This window comes from Triturus cristatus, chromosome 1_2, assembly GCF_964204655.1.
Source record: "Triturus cristatus chromosome 1_2, aTriCri1.1, whole genome shotgun sequence".
Classification (NCBI taxonomy): Eukaryota; Metazoa; Chordata; class Amphibia; order Caudata; family Salamandridae; genus Triturus; species Triturus cristatus.
In genome coordinates, this window is record NC_140580.1 from 787,309,320 (window position 1) to 787,327,825 (window position 18,506).

The 18,506-nt window shown below is 43.6% G+C and overlaps 1 protein-coding gene across 2 annotated transcripts in view; it reads left to right on the forward strand.

Moving 5' to 3' along the window:
• The window catches only part of TP73 (tumor protein p73), a 527,553-nt gene that overhangs the window by 229,641 nt on the left and 279,406 nt on the right, over positions 1–18,506 (forward strand). For both annotated transcript variants that reach the window (XM_085608849.1, XM_085608848.1), the window contains exons 2-3: positions 11,312–11,407; positions 17,865–17,991. In XM_085608849.1, the coding sequence (XP_085464975.1) occupies positions 11,312–11,407; positions 17,865–17,991 (223 nt within the window). The remainder of the gene's footprint in view (positions 1–11,311; positions 11,408–17,864; positions 17,992–18,506) is intronic.

The window sequence follows — 18,506 nt, forward strand, 5'->3', positions numbered from 1 at the left end:
ATGCTTGGATACATTTTGTTTGGCACATATTTTCCATATTCAAAACATTCTAAACAGTGAGTTATACAAACTTTGGGGTATGCAAATATCATTTGAAGAGTAAATGAAAATGAACAATTTTCACATAGTTAATAGCAGTACTACACTCCATGATAACATGTTATCGACCTCAGTAGATTGAAAAGCTGAGTTGGCTCCTTTGAGATCTGTATCTTCGAAACTGCAGGTTGATGAGATGTCTTCAGCAGGTATGTTAAGTCCTGAGATCTATAGAGTTAGAGGCAGTATTGGAAGGGGCTGTGCCAAAGGCATTTGTAGGAGTATTGTGCGAGCCTCACTACAGAGACTTCAAGCCCATACTGTACACAGAAGAGGTGTTTAATGAGAGATCTGCAGATTCACTCGGTGCTGACACATAGCAGGAACAGCTGCAAGGAGGGAGCCTGGTACATTGTCTCAGGGCTGTGATTCCAGGATGCATTGCAAACCAGTGCAGCTTGATAGCTCTATAGATATCTGAATGCTGTTTCGTAAATACATACGGTGTGGAGGGATTGGGGTGCGTTTTGGGACCTCTGGAGGATACCACGGTACCAGTACTCGATAAAGATCGCAATAGGTATTGTTGGGAGCACTGTAGATGTCTTGTGCGTGTACAGGGAAGGGGCGCTGAGACTACATCCAGTATTGAATTTCCCTTTGCGTTCTGGTACCTGTAATTGAGTTTTATCTTTCATAAATGCAGGACTGCAGGCAACAAAATGCAATGATAAAAAACAAAGTATGTCTGCGTTAAACTTAGCTTGGGGAAGGGTGGCATGCAGAGAGAGAGAGATGGAGGGATGTTATGCAAGGGAGACCGTGCTGATAAAGAGGACAGTAAAACATAATGCTAAATTGATCATTCTGAACCTGAAAATTCAAAAAGACAACTTCACATGAGCAAACAGTAGAAATGAGCAGAGCATATAGACAAAATCTGAAAATCCAATTAAATTAATTTTTTTCCCTCCTCGCATCACCGCATCAAGCTCCGACTCTTAACCGTAGACTCCCATCAATGGCCACTGTTGGGTGAGTTACTGTGCGTCTTTTCCCCTCACTTTAGACGCTGGCCTTGAATTCACTCCACTGCCATTCGCTGGAACAGAGTATAATGTGTCATTGTCAACCATGCACAAGAACTTCTGATGTATGGGCCACGATTATCCACAGAAACTGGGTCGTCGTTACATTGTCTTCATAAATATGAGATGAAGTAAGGCCATGAATTTCTGTCAAATGATAAACAGAGGTAGGAAAAGATGAGGAAAAACGGGAAGAACAGAGTGGCCCATGCAACAGAGAGTTCCATAAAACATAGGGCCATATTTCCAAGCCCCTTTTGGGACCACAATGTCACTTTTCTCGATGTTGTGGTTGGGATAGGGGCTTCACCTTATTCACAAGGTGGCATTAAGCCACTTAACGCCGCCTTGTGAATAAGGCACTCTTTCACTGTATAATTAGTGTGAAAGGGGTGGGCAAAGGGTGTTTTGGTGGGTGTTCCACCGCAACAGCCAATGATTTTTACGCTGCCCCATATTTACAAGGGTGGCATAAACATGGGGCAGAGCCAAAATTAAGACGAGGGAAAATACTAGTCTTACCCTGGCACAACGAGGATTCCACGTTTGACCTCTATCACATTATTGCCCAAACGTTTTCTTTTCAATCTTCTATTTTTGTTACAGAAGCAGAAGTAGAGAGTGTTGTTTTAACTTTCTCCCAAGTAAAAACATAATGTCTCTTAAACACACAAAAGTGCTTTAAGCATTTATAAACAACCATAAACTACAAGAAGTATTGTTTATTTGATGAGTTTACACGACAGGTATTATCTTTGCTCAACTCAAATGCTACTCATTTTATCGACCTTAGAAGCATAAATGGCTGAGTCTGTCCTTGTGAGATTATATCATCTGAGATTTTTATGATGTTGGGAACAATGTGCCACTTGTGTGGCCTTTTAGCATTCATCATCATCATTCGTTATTGTTGCAGGCCAGAGCATGGAGGTGTGGTTGTGTGTGTGTGTGAATGCATTGTGCCCTATGATGGGAGAGGTTCGTGTCTTTCATAAGGGTCTGAGGTGTTCTCTGAATCATATAAACTGATAATGTGCTCACTCATGCTTGTACATGGAAGAGTGTGAGAGAAGAGTAGCAAATTCATCCATGCATGTGCATTACACACTAAATTCTCAATTGAGCTTGGTTTGAACCAACCTCCTCTGATCGCATTTCTTATGTGCTAGCATAACCCAAGGAACGTTTAGTGCGTTTTTCAGAAAGTCCGCCCTCATCACATACATCCCACCTTCAGTGGTGGTTGAGCTCGTTAATCTGGACAGCCCTATTGATGTGCTCGCAAATCTGGTCAGAGCTATCCCTGTTCTCGCGATGGTTAATTTTAATTGGCCTGGAGGCCTCGCGTGGGGGGGGGGGGGGGGTATAGGGGGGGGGGGTGGAGAGATAAACCCTCGGGCGCGTGCTGACGCGTGCCGCACTCCAGGAGAAGGCCTGTCAGAGATCCGGCGTTCAGAAAACCGCTAGGAGCTCTACTTCCGGTGTGGAATTGGCTGGAGCACGACGTTGGCACCCCTACCTGACCCGCAGCAACGGACAGGCCTGGGCTTGCCCACCTTGGCACTTCCTTATACAGAGAACCGTAACTGCTAATTCTTTCTTTCACGCGCCGAGACCATAGAGGCCTCACTAAAGCCTGACAGGAACGCACGAGACAATGAAAGGGGAGGAAGTGGCAACATTCGGGTGTAATGAGTCCTGCGCTCTGCAGTAATCACCGAGGAGCCACGTGTGATGTCCCGAGGCACGTGTGTGATGCCGCACCATGTGCTGCAGGGACTTGATACAAATGAAGCAGGCGCGTCACTAGTCCACTGTTACACTCACTTGTGTGACTGTGGGGGTTGCTTCTGTCAGCAAGGTTTTATGTTGGATGAAAAACGTATTGGGGTCTGTCAAAGGGGTGTGAACTAATAACATAACTAGGAATTCTTCCAAGAGGTGTGTACCTATATAATCAAGCGTGTGGTTTAAAACACATTACATTAAAATCCTGCACTTCCTATAGCATAAAACCAGTCAGACCCATAATTTACTGCTTTTCTGTTATTGCACAAGGCCTTTCACACAGTAATGGACATGTACCTAAAAGAAGGCAAACTTATTTGGTATTCAAATGTTTGTTAGCAGTGTTAGGTAAAATATTTATTTTGAGTGATTCGATTTGAAAATGTTTCAATTCTGAAAATAGGAGACTGAGTTAAATATTATAAGGTCTGTAATCTTCAGAGTGCCTCAGTCCCTCCTGTTCATCTCATACACACCACTCTTCACTGCATTCTCTCTGTTATGCCCTTTTTCTTCCCACACATTTCTGAAATCCTCCATCTGCATATCTCACACCTCATCTTTTTCCTCTTCATTGTGCTCTTTTCAACGTTTCCTGCATGAACTTCCCTTAATATCCTTCACTTTACCACCACAACACACATAATGCACCCACTCACCTGTATGCACCGCATTTTGTTTTTCTTGCATCCTATCAATATTTTGACAACTGTGTACCTACTTTACACACTTTTTGGAGAGGCTCTTAACTGCAATCAACACACAAGATCATTGCTCTGTGTGATCTGCAGGCCGGCCAAGGATTGGATAAACATATTTTCTGAACACCTTTATGACTCATTGACAGCCATTCAACTCACACTGCCGTCAGCCTCAACCCCAGAGCTCGCAAAGGTGGCCCGTGATAAACACCCACCGACAACCTGAACTCACAAGGAACCTAGAGGTGACGCAGTTAATAGTACACACTATACTTGAGTATTATTCTGCATAAAAAAATTACAGAAACACAACATCGTGGAAAAAGCAAACAATATAAATAGGAATTACATCACTGACATGGATTATCGTAACTGTTTTTGCATTCACTGTTCAGAAATCCATCACTGTTTTTCAGCTAAAACTATAGTCATGAACATAGGGCCCAGTAGGGACACGTTTCAATGTCAGTTTTTAGTTACTGCTGAGTGTAAGAGTCAAATGGACCCAGCCCACTTAAAGCCCTGCTTTCAGACAATTAGTGCAACCTCAGTATATTAAGCCTGGAGGCTGTCTCAAGTCTATGTGTGACCCAAGACAGTAAGGGCAGCATTAATAATAATTTAAAAAACATCTCAGTGGAACAACACCACCTTTGCTGTTTACTAAACGAGTGGGCGAAAGTCCAAAATTTGATCTGTGTTATGTTATATTATGTTATTGCCATTTGTATGGTGATAACTATTATTATGGCATCAAAGCACATTCTGTATTTGGGCACCATTTCCTGCAGATCTGGGAATGCCATTGAACAACTGCAGTTGTTGTTTTGCTGGCATTTAGTTGTGCGCAGTTGGTTCATAACGTGTTAAATATTTAGAGGTGGGTGGTGTAGGTTAGCCTGATGGCAAAATGAGTTACATTTTCAAAAAATGAGGGCAGGCTGGGTGGGTGAGGGGCGTGAGGGATTGCGCAACCAAAAACAATGCGGGAGGGGTGGGAGAGACATGGCAAGCAACAACAACATGGGAAGGGGTTGGGCATGCAACAATATTACAAGAGGGAGCTGGGGAAGTAATCAACAACGTGGGAGAGGGGTTGGGCAAGCAATAACATGGGAGAGGGCAGCAGGGATTGGCATGAAAGCAACAACGTTGGAGGGGTGAGATTGATGGAGCAGGCAAGCAACAATGTGGAAAGGGGTGAGAGACAGGGCAAGCACACAACAATGGAGGAATGGGCGAGAGGGACGGGGCAAAAAGGCAACAACATGGGAGGGTGGTGGAATGAAGGGGACAAGCAAGGTACAATGCAGGATGGGATGGGTGGGACAGGGCAAGCAAACAACAATGTGGGAGGAGACAAGCAAATATGTGTAATAGGACACTGAGAGCAATAGCGGCCCGTGGTGGGAGTGCTGCCGGCTGCGGATGTGGGGCGGGGAAGGGGCAGGGTGGGGGGTAGTAAACTGCGGAATACGGCTGCACAGAGGTAAGTACACAAACAAATAATAAAACGAATTTTGTTGCGTGTGCTGCATCGCATTTGGCGATGTGGCGATTTATGCTTGTATACTGGAGTGGTTTTGGTTGCCAATTGGTGTTTTGCTTGACTGTGCTGCTGGTTTGGAATCCCTTTGCCAACCTATGTCTCAGTTGTAAGTAGAAGCAAGCCATGTAGCTGTGAGGAACAAAGGTAGCAAACACGGACATACAACGGAATGGAGGAAAGTCATTATTACGTTCCTCCATTCCGTGGTATGTCTGTGTTTGCTACCCCCACCCTGCCCCTCCCCCACCCCGCAGCACGCCCTATGCGAGCCCCTACTGACCTACCCTCTTTTAGTCCCACCGGGTACAGCACAGGATAAAGCTCAACTATAATGCATGCGTTATATCACATGATAAAAATATTGCCTCAAATACATTGACCTAGCCACTACATTGCACAGTAAATCTAAGCAAGTAGATCAAGCACTGATAATACAAACATATGTTTATATTGCCTATGCTGCAATATTGTTGTAGGTCCACATTATCGATATTAATACAGTATCTCACACACACATACACAGATATTATACAATCCTTATCAATTTTTGACTCTAAAAGGCTAAACTTTTGGCTTTGACAATGCTTTTTTCAATGGCATTTGCATGTGAACCGATGCATCATGACACATGCTCATTCATGTGGATGCATGGCAGGGAAGCTTGACATGTGTTTTCCATTTTCCATAAAAACCTTCCCAAGATGGTTGTTATTATGTGTGCCTGTATCGTGGTCATGCGCTCACATGCTTTGTATCAGAATGTGCCCATTCGTAATTTACCATTCAAAAATGGCAGTCAGACGTATTAGAATATTAAATTAAAAGCTAGAAAAGGGGAAAACAAAGTGTGTAGCAATGCAAAAAAAAGGAAGTCCCCTCTTGGTACTTTTTTGCATCTGCAGGCCCCTCCTAAACAATTTGTTTTTTTAAATATAGAAAGGAGAACGAAACGTGTAGTGGGATTAGGAACATCAAGAAGTGGGTAAAGAGAATAAAAAGAGAGATCGTGCAGTGAACAGGAACAAGCAGGAGGAGGGAGAGCAAAGAAACAGATGCACTTCCATGGAGTACTGAATGCAAAAGAAAATATATAAAGTAATCACTGGAGCAACCCAAAGAAGAATAGGGCAATATCAGAGAAAAGCAATACCGTCCAACCAAGTATCAATTATCACAATATCTGAATCAAGTTAGATATATCTGTTACAGAGGGTATTCCTATTATATACAAATCTTCTAACAACGGTATCTGCATTGAGCTGTTTTTATAAACATATATGCAAAGGAAACATTGAGAGACATTACATGTCTTCATATAATGTATATGAAAGGTCCACAAAAGAGATAGTGCTATATATATAAATGATCACACGGTGCAGGTGAGACAAAAAACAACCATAAATCCTGATAAGTGTGATCAATGAAAATTGTCGAAAGGGCTCACTTGCTGCACGTTGGGACTGTACATTTGTGAAAACAGTCATGAAATAGCTCTGTACGTCTCTGAAAATGCTCCTTCTTTATCATAAAATTACCACAAGTTTTTTTTATTTTCCTAATCCTCTGTTTGTGTTTTCTGTGATTGAGGTCAACTTCCGAGCACTGCAATGCTGAAAAGCAGTGGTCCACAACGCATTTAAATAGGGGCACAGATGATAAAAGAGGGACTGATGGCAGGAATCTGGTAACTGGCAGTGTGAAAAATGGGAAAATAATGATACACTTAGGGGTTTATTTATGAGAGCCTGGCATCCCTTTTGCACCACCTAAAGTAGTACATGCTCTCAATCCGATTTATAAAGCCACTAAAAGCCACCCTGCATGGCTTTGGGTAGCTTAATAAATCATGAGTAAGGCAATGCAGTGCAAATCGGTGATTCGGCTTACTGTGTGCCCGGGATGCGTTCCATGGGTGTTTAGGTGGGTTTTCTCATGCAAGACCCGTGGAATTTTATGGTGACCCAGCTTTACAAAGTCATGTAAACCTGGGAAAGCACCAAATCCTTAGGCCTCCCGAGGTGAGCCGCAACAATAAGATTTATTTCTCCTCGTTTTTCCTCTTTCCATGTCATAGAAAAAAGAAAATGTCTCGTAGAATTGTTTTTGTGCAGGAAGGTACCCCTTCCTGAACAAAAACAATCCTGCCTGCAACAGAGGCACCCTTGCAACCTGCGCTGGCGCTATGCTGCCGAAACGGTGCCAGCGCAGGCAGAAAGGACAGGAATGCTCTGTATTGCTTACATACAGTCCATTCCTGCCCTTTTACTTTGACATAGGGCAGTGCAGCAAGGTGCTATGCTGCGCTACCCTTAGTGTTCCTCTTGAACTTTTGTCTCCTGATTCACTAAATCCTGTCATAAGTCTGCACCTTCCTGTTTCACTGAGTGCAGATTTAGGACCTGCGGAAATTCACAAACGTTTCCTGAAGTATGACTGGAAACTCGAAACAGTCGCAGGATTCAAGGTGTACGTCTGGAAAATTTAAAGTAGCAATTGCGACTTTAAGGAGGTACATCCATGAGTGTATTTTTACATAGCTGCATGGGAAAATACATCACATTTGTGAAATGGCATGTTTTCTCAGTGGCAAAAATAATCTCTTCCTTCCCTTACATCTCGACCATTTTTGGGGGTGTCCGGCTTCTCCTTCCAGACTGCAAAATAGTATACCCTTACCCATATCATCGGTACATTTCTGGTTATTTCCAGTAAGGGAATGGGTCGCAGAAAGGTTTATATATACCTACAAAAAAGAGTTTGTTAATGTTCCTAAACTTTCCGGGGCAGCCTCACTCTGGTCGCCCACTCCCTGCTGTTGGAATGGGATTTACTCGTGCACAATAAATGTCATCTAATATAAACAGCTGCATATACTATCCATTCAGTGAATATTTAATCCTTGGGTGTACTTTAGCAATATGTTTCTACATTTTAGTTTTGTTTAATCATTTAACCGATGTCACTTCCGCCGTTTTAGATTCTGTGACTTTTAGTGATGCCTTTACATATGCTATTAGCAGCTATTTAGTTCTCACTCCTAAAATGAAAAAGCGTAAACGCTCTAGTTGTAGTTCTCCTTCGTGGCCTAATACTGCACCACAGAAAATTAATGCAAAGTTGCAGAGTCAACTTTCGTGAATACCTCGCTCTCGTAAATGGAGCATTTAAACGTACAAATGGTTTTGGGAATCGGACACTTTTCCTTCAGTGCTTTATTGATCTTTAACCACTTTTCCATTTGGTATGTATGCACATAATGTAGTTCGAAAAGGGAGTACGGTGGATCTTCTGAAAGACTCACTAGTCGGTAGCATAACGGTTTGCCTGGAATACGACTGACTCCTTCCCAGCCTGCCCGGTAGCCGAGAACCAGCACCCTAAGGATGTTTTTAGGTCTCGTCTGAGACAGCGCTTTAGCGCTGCTCTCGCGAGAGCTTTTGTAAAAGGGGGATCTGGAAGTGCAAACTAGTGCTTTTCAGGCCTCCAAATACAGTGCATGTGCGCCGGGCACGCGCACCATTTGGCAGCCTGAAAGCACTAGTTTGCACTTTCAAATCCCCCGTTTACAAAAGCTCATTTCGCGGCCGCTTTGATGAGAACATCAAAGCGGCCGCGAAATTAGCTCACCATTTGCCACCCCCTCCCTTATCCCACTTCCCTCACAATGGCGACAGCTTGTTATGTGTGCAGCAGCAGCAATGGTCCCATCGACAGACTCGGCGACTGAATAAATACAGTTTTCTGGGTTTGGTAAGTGAGAAACATTGGGGAAATCTTTGTATTATTATAAAAACGAACACAAATACGACCCCGACTCAAGTCGAAGATGTGCACAGATGACAACAGTCGCCACAACTTTACAATTTACACCGAGAGAACCCTCTTACTGGAGTTCACCATCATCTGATGCACTCCGGTGCACCCAATAACTTCTGTTGACCCCGCAAAATCTATTGGCTTAAAGTTTAAAAAAACGCTATGACGCAGCGAATACTGGCATTGTTGTGGCGACTGTTGTCATCTGTGCACATCTTCGACTTGAGTCGGGGTCGTATTTGTGTTCGTTTTTATAATAATACAAAGATTTCCCCAATGTTTCTCACTTTCAGTCATTAAAAGCGTGTTTCAGTAAGTAAGAGATCCCGCCTCACCTTAAACAAACAGCAGTTACAGTGCTGACTGCACTTGTCATATTTTGCCTGGATGTGTTTGTTTATGTATCTGGCTTTGCACATCACAACCACAGCTCTGTGCTGACTCTTCTAGGAGCTCTAATCTAGGGACGCTCAAGCACACTCCTCGCAAACAACATCTGCGCACACATTTCAATTCAACACACAAACGCTTGACACATGCTGCCCAGTTCAAACCTGTGTGTAATTTACAAGTGTAAGCCAATAAACATGAGGGTGTTGAGTAAAACTGAAACCAAACTCTTACTCGCCTGGCCAATCAGGGGGAAGTGGAAGGAATAAATAGCTTTTCAGCCAGTTAAGAGAGGCGCTGCTCATTTATACTGTCAACTTGCTCTTTATGACTCATTATAAATGACAAATAGGTATTTTCTTTTGGAGGTACTATTAGGCTATCAGTTCTGGAATGCATCCTTTAAATGGAGACCTATAAACATTTGCAATGCAATAGGTCTCGCAATTACGCGAGTTTGAGCTATTGGCATTCTAAACGACAATGCCTTTTTTGTTTTGCTTATTAAAACATAAATAAAAGGCATTGTCATTTACAATGCCAACAGCTTAAACTCGCGTAACTGCGAGACCTATTGCATTGCAAATGCTTGTTCTGGTTTGCCTATATGTAGGGCCACTGGAATTATGCGGCAGGCGAGGGCTAAATTATGCAACGGGGTTGAGTAAATTGAGCGGCAAGAAAAGGCAAAATTATGCGACATAATGCGGCACATTTTGTAATAGTATAATATCATTATTTCATCATTTTTAAACTTCGTAGCACTCTGTGGACATTGATTGCACCTTATTAGTACCAGTTTAACATCCAAAAATAGTAATTAAGGAATAGAAAGGTGACCAGTCCACCTTTGCAAAGGGCCTTCCACAGCGCTGTAAAGTCTTGTCACACTTGTAGTAACTTTTTAACCTTTTGAGGTAGAAAATATTTTTGGGGGTTAAAATCTGCAGATTATGGGGCAGATGATGGATTATGTGGCAAGTGCGGCAAATCTATAATTTTGCTAAAATTGCAACGGCTGCACATTCGCATAATTACTGTGGCCCTGCCTATATGTCAGACTTCCTCTGAAAGTGTAACAGGCCAGGCACTACATCACTCCAGTGCGGCATCAGCAGTGCCGGGCTGACTAAAATCCAGGTAGTCATTCCATCCCTTCCCTTTGTTTGAGGCTGTGCTTTCTGCAGGAAGTCATACCAATTGTTGCACCGATTGAATGCCTATTTTGTTGCACTGCGCGCACTCTAGTGCCATTTAGGTGACACCTCTGTGCACCTGAGAGAATTTAAGGGCGTGAATCAATGTGAAATCCCCGGACGTTGCTGGTTTGAGACAAACCTTGAAGCCTGAATTCCTCTAGAGCAGCGTGAGCTTTTTCCACTGCCCACTAGGGGGCATCGAAGCTGCTCAAACGTGCCAGCAGATAGTTCAGATATCGAGCCCATTTATTCCTCTCTGACAAGGCAGCCAACGGGAGTACTGCTTCTGTGTCCCCTGCGACGATGGGTTTGCATGACGTAGTGTAGTCGGGGCTGTAAATAACAATAAGTTCGGGTTATGGGTCAAGAAGGTGAAACCCGGAGTACCAGCCCGGTTCCATATCATATAATTAACATGTGATATTACACAAAAACTAACAATCGTAATGATAACTTTTAACAAAACACATAAAAAAATATTGCACAAGATAAAAGGTATGCACTTAAGGAGTCTGAGTAAAATAAAGGCAACCGCCAGGAGGGTGATTTGAGTGCCACCCTACAACATCTTCACATAAAATAACATAACATAACATGATATAGCATAACATAACATAACATAACATAACATGATATAGCATAACTGGCTTCTGCATAGTAGGCATCTGTTGATAGATAGGCTGTTGTTTGCATTGCCCTATGTCCGCCATCCTAACGCATTTTCATCTTCATTGCTCGCAGAGTCATCTACCCCCTGTCGGATTCACCCCTCGTAAAGATGTCCCAGTCATCTTCAGCCGACGAAGGGACGACCTTTGAGCACCTCTGGAACACCCTGTAAGTGCCACTGTCCGTTTTCCGTCTCCTCATCGTCACGTGCGCTCGTTTGGCCTGGGTGTCTTGGCACACAGGTCCCACGGCTAAGAGTAGAGATTTTATTGTATTTCTTTTATTCAATGCAGTTTTATATAGCGCAAACTTTACCCAAAGGTGTCAGAGCGCTTTACAAAAGAACCAGGTAAGTTACATGAGGTACACAAGAACCACTAAGCACGCTAACAACTTACATATATAGAGTTACAAAGGTACACAAGAAAGACTGAGCACCAGTAGCGGCCCGTGGAGGGAGTTCGGTGGGCAGTGAGGCGGGGCGGGGGAGGTGCAGGGAGGGAAAATGTAAACACCGGAATATGGATGAACGGAGGTAAGTACATATTTAAAAAAATAAAACGAATTCCTTTGCGCGCGCTGCATCGCAAAATTCGATGCAGCGTGCGCAACGAAATTCGTTTTATTTATTTAAATGTGTACTTACCTCCGTTCATCCATATTCCGGTGTTTACATTTCCCCTCCCCCGCCCCGCCTCACTGCCCCACCGAACTCCCTCCACAGGCCACTACTGCTGAGCATATTTATACTGTAAAAAAATAAAAGGTGTCAGTGTTAGGTTAAAAGCAGTAGTAAAATACATAATTATAAAGTTGACCTGATGTGAGTGCTAGATAACCGTAAGGGTCAAAAAATGGGTTGAATTATTCCAGGAAATGCCTTTGGAGGAGGAGAGTTTTAAGATCAGGTTAATTCGCATTGCCAGAGAAGGATTGAGCCATAAATCTTTCCCTTTTGGAGGTAGGAGGTTCGAGCAGTAACTTTTCTGCATTGTGTGAAGTTCTAGAGCCTCCAGAGATTTCGAGTTTATTAGCCAGATAGCATGGGGTGGAGGTGTGCAAGACTTTGTGGGTGATACAGGGAGTCTTGTAAATTGACCTTACTTCGATAGGAAGCCAGTGAAGAGCGAACAGTAAGGGTGTGATGTGATTGTTTGTTTTAGCCCCATACACGAGGCGAGCTGCTGAATGGAGGATGGATTTTAGAGGGGAAAGGTGGGATTTGGGGATGCCAGCAAGAAGAGAGTTGCAGTAGTCCAATCTGGAAAGTACCAAAGATTGGACCAAGGTTTTTAGGTCTTGTTCAGGAAAGAAGCACCAAACTCCCCAGAGAAGGCGCAGTTGGTAGCGTGCATTCTTGGCGATGGAATCGATATGGGACTGTAAGTTGAGCCTTTTGTCTAGGATGACGCCTAGAGATTTGGCACTGTCAACAGTGATAGGTTTGTTGTTGAGAATGTTCAGATTGTTCATCCAAGATTGGATAGGAGGAGGAGATAGTGAGGTCGAGAGGAGAAGGAATTCTGTTTTGGATGGGTTCAAAATTAGTTGATGAGTTGACAGCCAGTGGTGGATGGAGTTGAGAATTAAAATTTCATGATTTGACGCTACCTATAGGTAGATTTGGGTATCATCCGCATATAGGTGATAATGGATCCCAGGTTTTTTAGGAGATTACCCAGCGGTTCAATGTAAAGGTTGAACAGTGTGGGTGCGAGGATCGAGCCTTGAGGGACACCTTGTCCAACAGCCATTGAGGTGGAGAAATAGTTTGCTATTTTGATCATCTTGGATCTGCCTGAGAAGAATGATTCAAACCATTTGAGCACTGTGCCTTCAAAACCCATTCTTAAATTTAAAGTTTTCAGATGAGTGTTGTGATTAACAGTGTCAAAGGCTGCAGATAGGTCCAGAAGGATCAGGAGACAAGATTCACCAGAGTCAATTACTTGCTGGGCATCATCGAGCACTTGAAGTAGGGCTGTTTCGGTACTGCAGCCTTGGGTAAAACCAGATTGGAATTCGTCAAGGAGGAAGTTGACCTTGATGTGTTGGGAAAGTTGCTTCGCCACACAACTTTCTGTAATTTTAGCAAGAAAAGGGAGGTTGGTGATAGGGCGGAAGTTGTTGAGATCTTTCGCATCAGCAGAGGGTTTCTTAAGAAGTGGAGTAACCTGTCCTGTTTTAAGGGCAGCGAGAAGGGAGCCATGGTTGAGGAAGAGGTTTATCAGACTGGTCCAGTAGGAGGGTGTGTGGGTGTAAAAGTCGATGGCAATGTCACTGGGGATGGGGTCAAGGAAATGGGTAGAGGGTTTAGTTTCTAGAATGCTTTCAAGGAGTGCCTTTTCGGTAATGGTATCAAACTTCTGCCACAGAATTAAGGATTTGCGGTCCTCAGGGGGGGTTGAATGGGTAACCTGATCCACAAGTTACTTTACTTATACATCAAATAAAACTGCAAATTCTGCTGCCATCTTGGGGGGGGGGGGGTCATCAAATATGGTGGGAGAGGGAGAGATGTTGGTGCTTTTGATAAGGTAAATAACTTTTTAGGTCTGTTTTTGGCGGAATTGAGGAGGGTTCTGAAGTGCATCGCTTTTTCATGGAAGATGTGTTTGTGATTATGAGATCTAGCAAGGCGGAGATTGGATAGATTGGTTATGGAAGGAGAATGTCTCCATAGTTTCTCAAGGTTCCTCAAGTTTTTTCTTTCTTCGTAGAGGGCTTTATCAAACCACGGAGTAGGAGGAGTGGGTGTTTTTTTTTTACTTTGTAGTGGAGCAACATTATCAATTGTAGCTGATAGACTGGTGAGACATTGTGTGGTCAGGTCGTTAACATCAGAGTAGGGGTCTAAGATTGGAAGTGAGCTCATAGCAGTGTTGCACAAAATGTCAAGTTTGATGCTTTTGGTGTTGTGGAAAAAAGTAGTTGCTCTTTTAGGTTGGCCAATAGTAACAGAATGAGATAGATGCAGAGAGAAGGGGATAAGGAAGGGATCAGACCAGTCTACTGGTATAGGATCATCAGCAGTTAGCATATCTGCTTTGGAGATAACAAGGTCAAGGATGGAGCGCTTAGAGTGAGATGGTTTTGTGTTATGTTGAAAAAGATTATTTCCTAAGAGAATGCTGCAAGCCTGTCGGCTGCTGAATCTTCAAGATTACCCAGTGAAGATTAAAATCTCCAATAAAAATCTGATTGTCGCTTTGTGAGTATTGGTCGCTCGTAAAGTCGGTGAATTCCTCTGTGAAAGCGGAGCTGTCACCAGGCGGGTGATAGATGGAATGGAACACGACAAGGGAGGTTTGCTGTATCGGAAGCTCCAGAGAAAAGCATTTGAAGGAGCGGAAAGACCTTCTGGGAAAAGCTTTGAGATAAAGGGAGTTCCTGAAGATAGCTGCAACACCTCCCCTGACTTTATCTTCTCTATCATTCCTGAGAATGGAATAGTCAGTGGGGAGCAGAAGATCGAAAGAAGAATGAGAAGGGTCGTTGAGCCAGGTCTCAGTGAGGAAAAGTATATCCTGGCTGGAGAGATTAATGATGTCTGAGATTTCCAGCTTGTGTTTGTTCGCGGATCTACAGTTGTGAAGCAGACAACAAACTTCAGAGATGACTGTTTTGGTGAAGGGGGGTCAGGGCTTTTAGGGGTAATAGGGATTATGTTCCTGAGAAAAGGTGGATTGAAGGATTGAATTGTAGGTGGTTGATGTTTGGTACGGTAGAGGGAGATGGTTGGAATAGTGCAATGATTAGCATTAGCTGGAGAGGAGAAGGTGTGGGGGTTGGAGTTGGATGAATTGTAGCTAGCCAACAGGTTGGAAATGTCAGTTGGTGACAGATTGTATGATGCTTTTTTCGGGCGAGGGAGCAGGGTACTCCTCTGGAGTTTTGGGAAGTGAGTGCTCGCAAAGGGAAGTAGAGAGTTGGGGAGAGTGGACATTTTGGTACTTAGGTGGGAGATGGTAGTTTCAAGCTGGGAAATAGAAGAGGTGAGAAGTCCTAGTTTATTTTCTAGGGAGAGCAGAGCTGGAATGTTAGGTTGTACGATGGTAATAGGGGGGTGGGTTCAGCTTGAGAGGGAGAGCCTGGAGAGGGGGTGGATACAGGAATATAGAATTGAGAGAGACTCGTCAAGAGATGTTGGTTGGAGGTAATTGTTGGAGCAGCTGAGGAGGAGAATTATCTGGACATACATTGATTAAAGTAGGAGTATTGACTTCTGGCTGAGGAAGAGAATGGTGAGGTCTGTAGTGAGAGGACAGGGGGGAGGGGATAGAAGTGGGTCATAGGAAGGCAGAAAGTTGGGGGGAGAGAAGAGGGAGAGATGGAGAAGGTGCGTAGGCTCGGTGCAGTGAGTGAATGGGGACAGGAAAGCATGAAAAGGGTGGTAGCCCTGGCTGATGGTTATAGAAAGCGTAAAGTTCAGCTAGGTTAGGGGAAAAAGGGGGAGGAGGTTGTTAAGCAGCAGTTCTGAAGTGTTGGGGGGGTGGAGAGAAATGAAAGGGGTTTGCCCAGGATACATAAAAAAGAGGGGAGAGGAAGGAAGGGAGGGGAGGATAAAAAGGGAGAGCATAAGGTGGAAAAGTAACTGTGGTAGCTGGGAAATCGGGAAGTTGGAAAGATGGATTGGATAGCAGGGAGGTTAACCTGGCGAGGGGGAAGGTTTCTGTGGAATTCAAGTCTGGTATAGGGGTGTAGTGGAGGGAGGAGGCCATTGGATGGGAAGGAGTGTTGAGGGAAGCATCCCAGAGATGGGACAGTCCCAAGAGGTCGTGCCTGCGCTTTTCGAGTTGTCTGTTCACAGAAACACAAATGTTTTATTTGCGCTTTTACGAGAGGCCTGTGTAAATGGGAACTGAAGTGTCAACTACTTTTTCTAAGCATTTTAGCAGTTCTGGTTCTTTATTTTTACTGGTTAAGCATGCCTTTTTATCTTACAAATGTTCTTTAGTCTCTCTTTGAAGTTAAGAGTTTTTTATGTGTTCATGGTGGCCAATTAGTTATTTACTTTTGAATATGAATAGCATCCTCTTTATTCAATGTTATTTCACACAACCAGGCCTCAAGTCCTAAAAAAAGAAGTGGGGGGACTCACCAAGTTAGGCAGAATGGGTTTGACGTCACCAAACGTAACGTCACCCTGCATGACATCGCATGTGGCATCACCCTGCGTGACATCGCATGTTGCATCACAGTAAGTGACATGACATGTGACATCACAGGAAGTCGAATCCAAACCCATGGCCTCACAGGGAGTGACATCTGATCTTAAGACCTCACATATATTTAGCAAGTCGATCATGAGTACATTTGGGTGCATTACAATATTTAATCAATTATATTTTTCATTGGGGTTGTGCCAAAATATTGACACAACCCAACGCAAAATCTGGGCCTCAATTATTATTATTTTTTTAAAACCCTGCCTGCAACAAAGAAATTGACAACAAGGAGAAACCTGGCAGTAAATCAGTTCTGCTTAATTGGTTGCAATGTCTGTATTTTAAAATATCTTATAGGTTAAGGCACCTGCTGCAGAGATCTTTCTGTGCCAGTTAAATCTCAAAGAATAGTAATGATGGAACAATAGCTCTGGAGGATAACGTATTTGCTGGAGAGAGTTGTGTTTCGCCTCGTTCTAGTTATGAATCAAAGTAGCATAGAGGGTTTATATGTCTCCTACAAAGTGCGTTATGTAACATGCAGATGACAGATTGTTATCTTATGTAAATGGCTAAGTGGGTTACTGCTTTTAAAACAAAGATCCTTTTGTTACTTGCAGTTCATAATTTGTAATCTTTCTGATATAGCACAGGGAGGTATGAAGGACATGTTGCCCCTACGCCTTGTAACCCTCACTGTCTTAAGCAACACATCCTACACATTGATTTACACACATATGATTTATTGTCAATGTATAATCTGTACGTGTGATGTAAAGCACTCTGACACCTTGCGTTGGGATGAGTACCGCTAAAGTGCCATAAAATAAATAAAACAAAATGGTGGTATTTAAATTATTTGTGTAAATACTGGGTGACTAACCCATCTGACATTCTTACATTATATACATATGTCTTATGTACAGGGACTGAACAAAGTCAATCACATTTCTCTCTTAAGTACCTGTGAAGTGATAAGATGTGAGCCTTTGTTTCCCCTCCATTGCATCTAGGTATGAGGCTCTCGATAGCTCCCAGCCAGGATACTACAACAAAAAGAGGCCTAATGGCCCCTTAACTTGTTCTCTTGTTATGGGCAAGCTGGAACCTGACGTTGCTGCTTGGAACAAAAGCCTATTTCTGGGAATTTCTGGAAAAGTAGGAAAGGAACGTGGCACTCCGCAGCGTGGCGTTTACCCTCTGAAAATAGTGGGTAGACGGCATCTACCCTCGACTCGAACAATGCACACAACCATCTTGGTATTTGCAGCTCACTGCGCACCAACTAAAGCTGCTGTGAGTGAAATTTCCTACACAGCCTTGCTACACAGTGTCATGTAGGCTTAACAAGGCAGTGACACAGGCGGGATCCCAAAGAGCCAAACACTGTGGATAGTTTGTGCTACAGAGCATTGTGTGGCCTGACAGAGTTGTCCTTGCCTTTCTTTTCCCCTCAGGGAACCAGACAGCACATATTTCGATCTTCCTCAGCCCAATCACTCCAGCAGCAATGAGGTGAGCAGCCGCCGGGGCGAGGTGAACATGGACGTCTTCCAGATGAGGAGCATGAGTGAATCGATGATGGTGAGTGTCGACATCGTCTCATGTCCACAAACTATCAAATTATTTTTCTTCAGGATTTTTTGCAGACCCACTTGCAGATTCCTAGTGGTTGTAGGCATGTAGCAAAAGCTTGAAGTGGTACTCCTCTTTGGGCGCAGAGAGGAAGGGTCGTTTTGAAAAGTGCCTAGAGTTGCTTGGCATCTAAGGGTCAAGAGTCCGTTTTTTGCAGTGTTGTGGGCAAGAGTAGTTTGGGAGGTGGGTTGAAGATCGCTTCCAGGGCGTGATAGCGACCCCATAACAGTTTATCTGATGCACTCATGTGTGGTGGCTCTAGTCGTGTATATGTATTGGCTCTTCTTGCATCTGTGGTGGTTATACTCATGTGTGTGACAGCTCTACTCTTGTGTCTACCAGTATTAGTCATGTACTTTGTAGCTCTAGTCATGTATGTTGTGGCTCTACTCATGTCTGTGGCAGCTCTTCTCTTGTGAGTAATGATTCTCGTCATGTATGTGGCTGCTCCACTCGTGAATGTG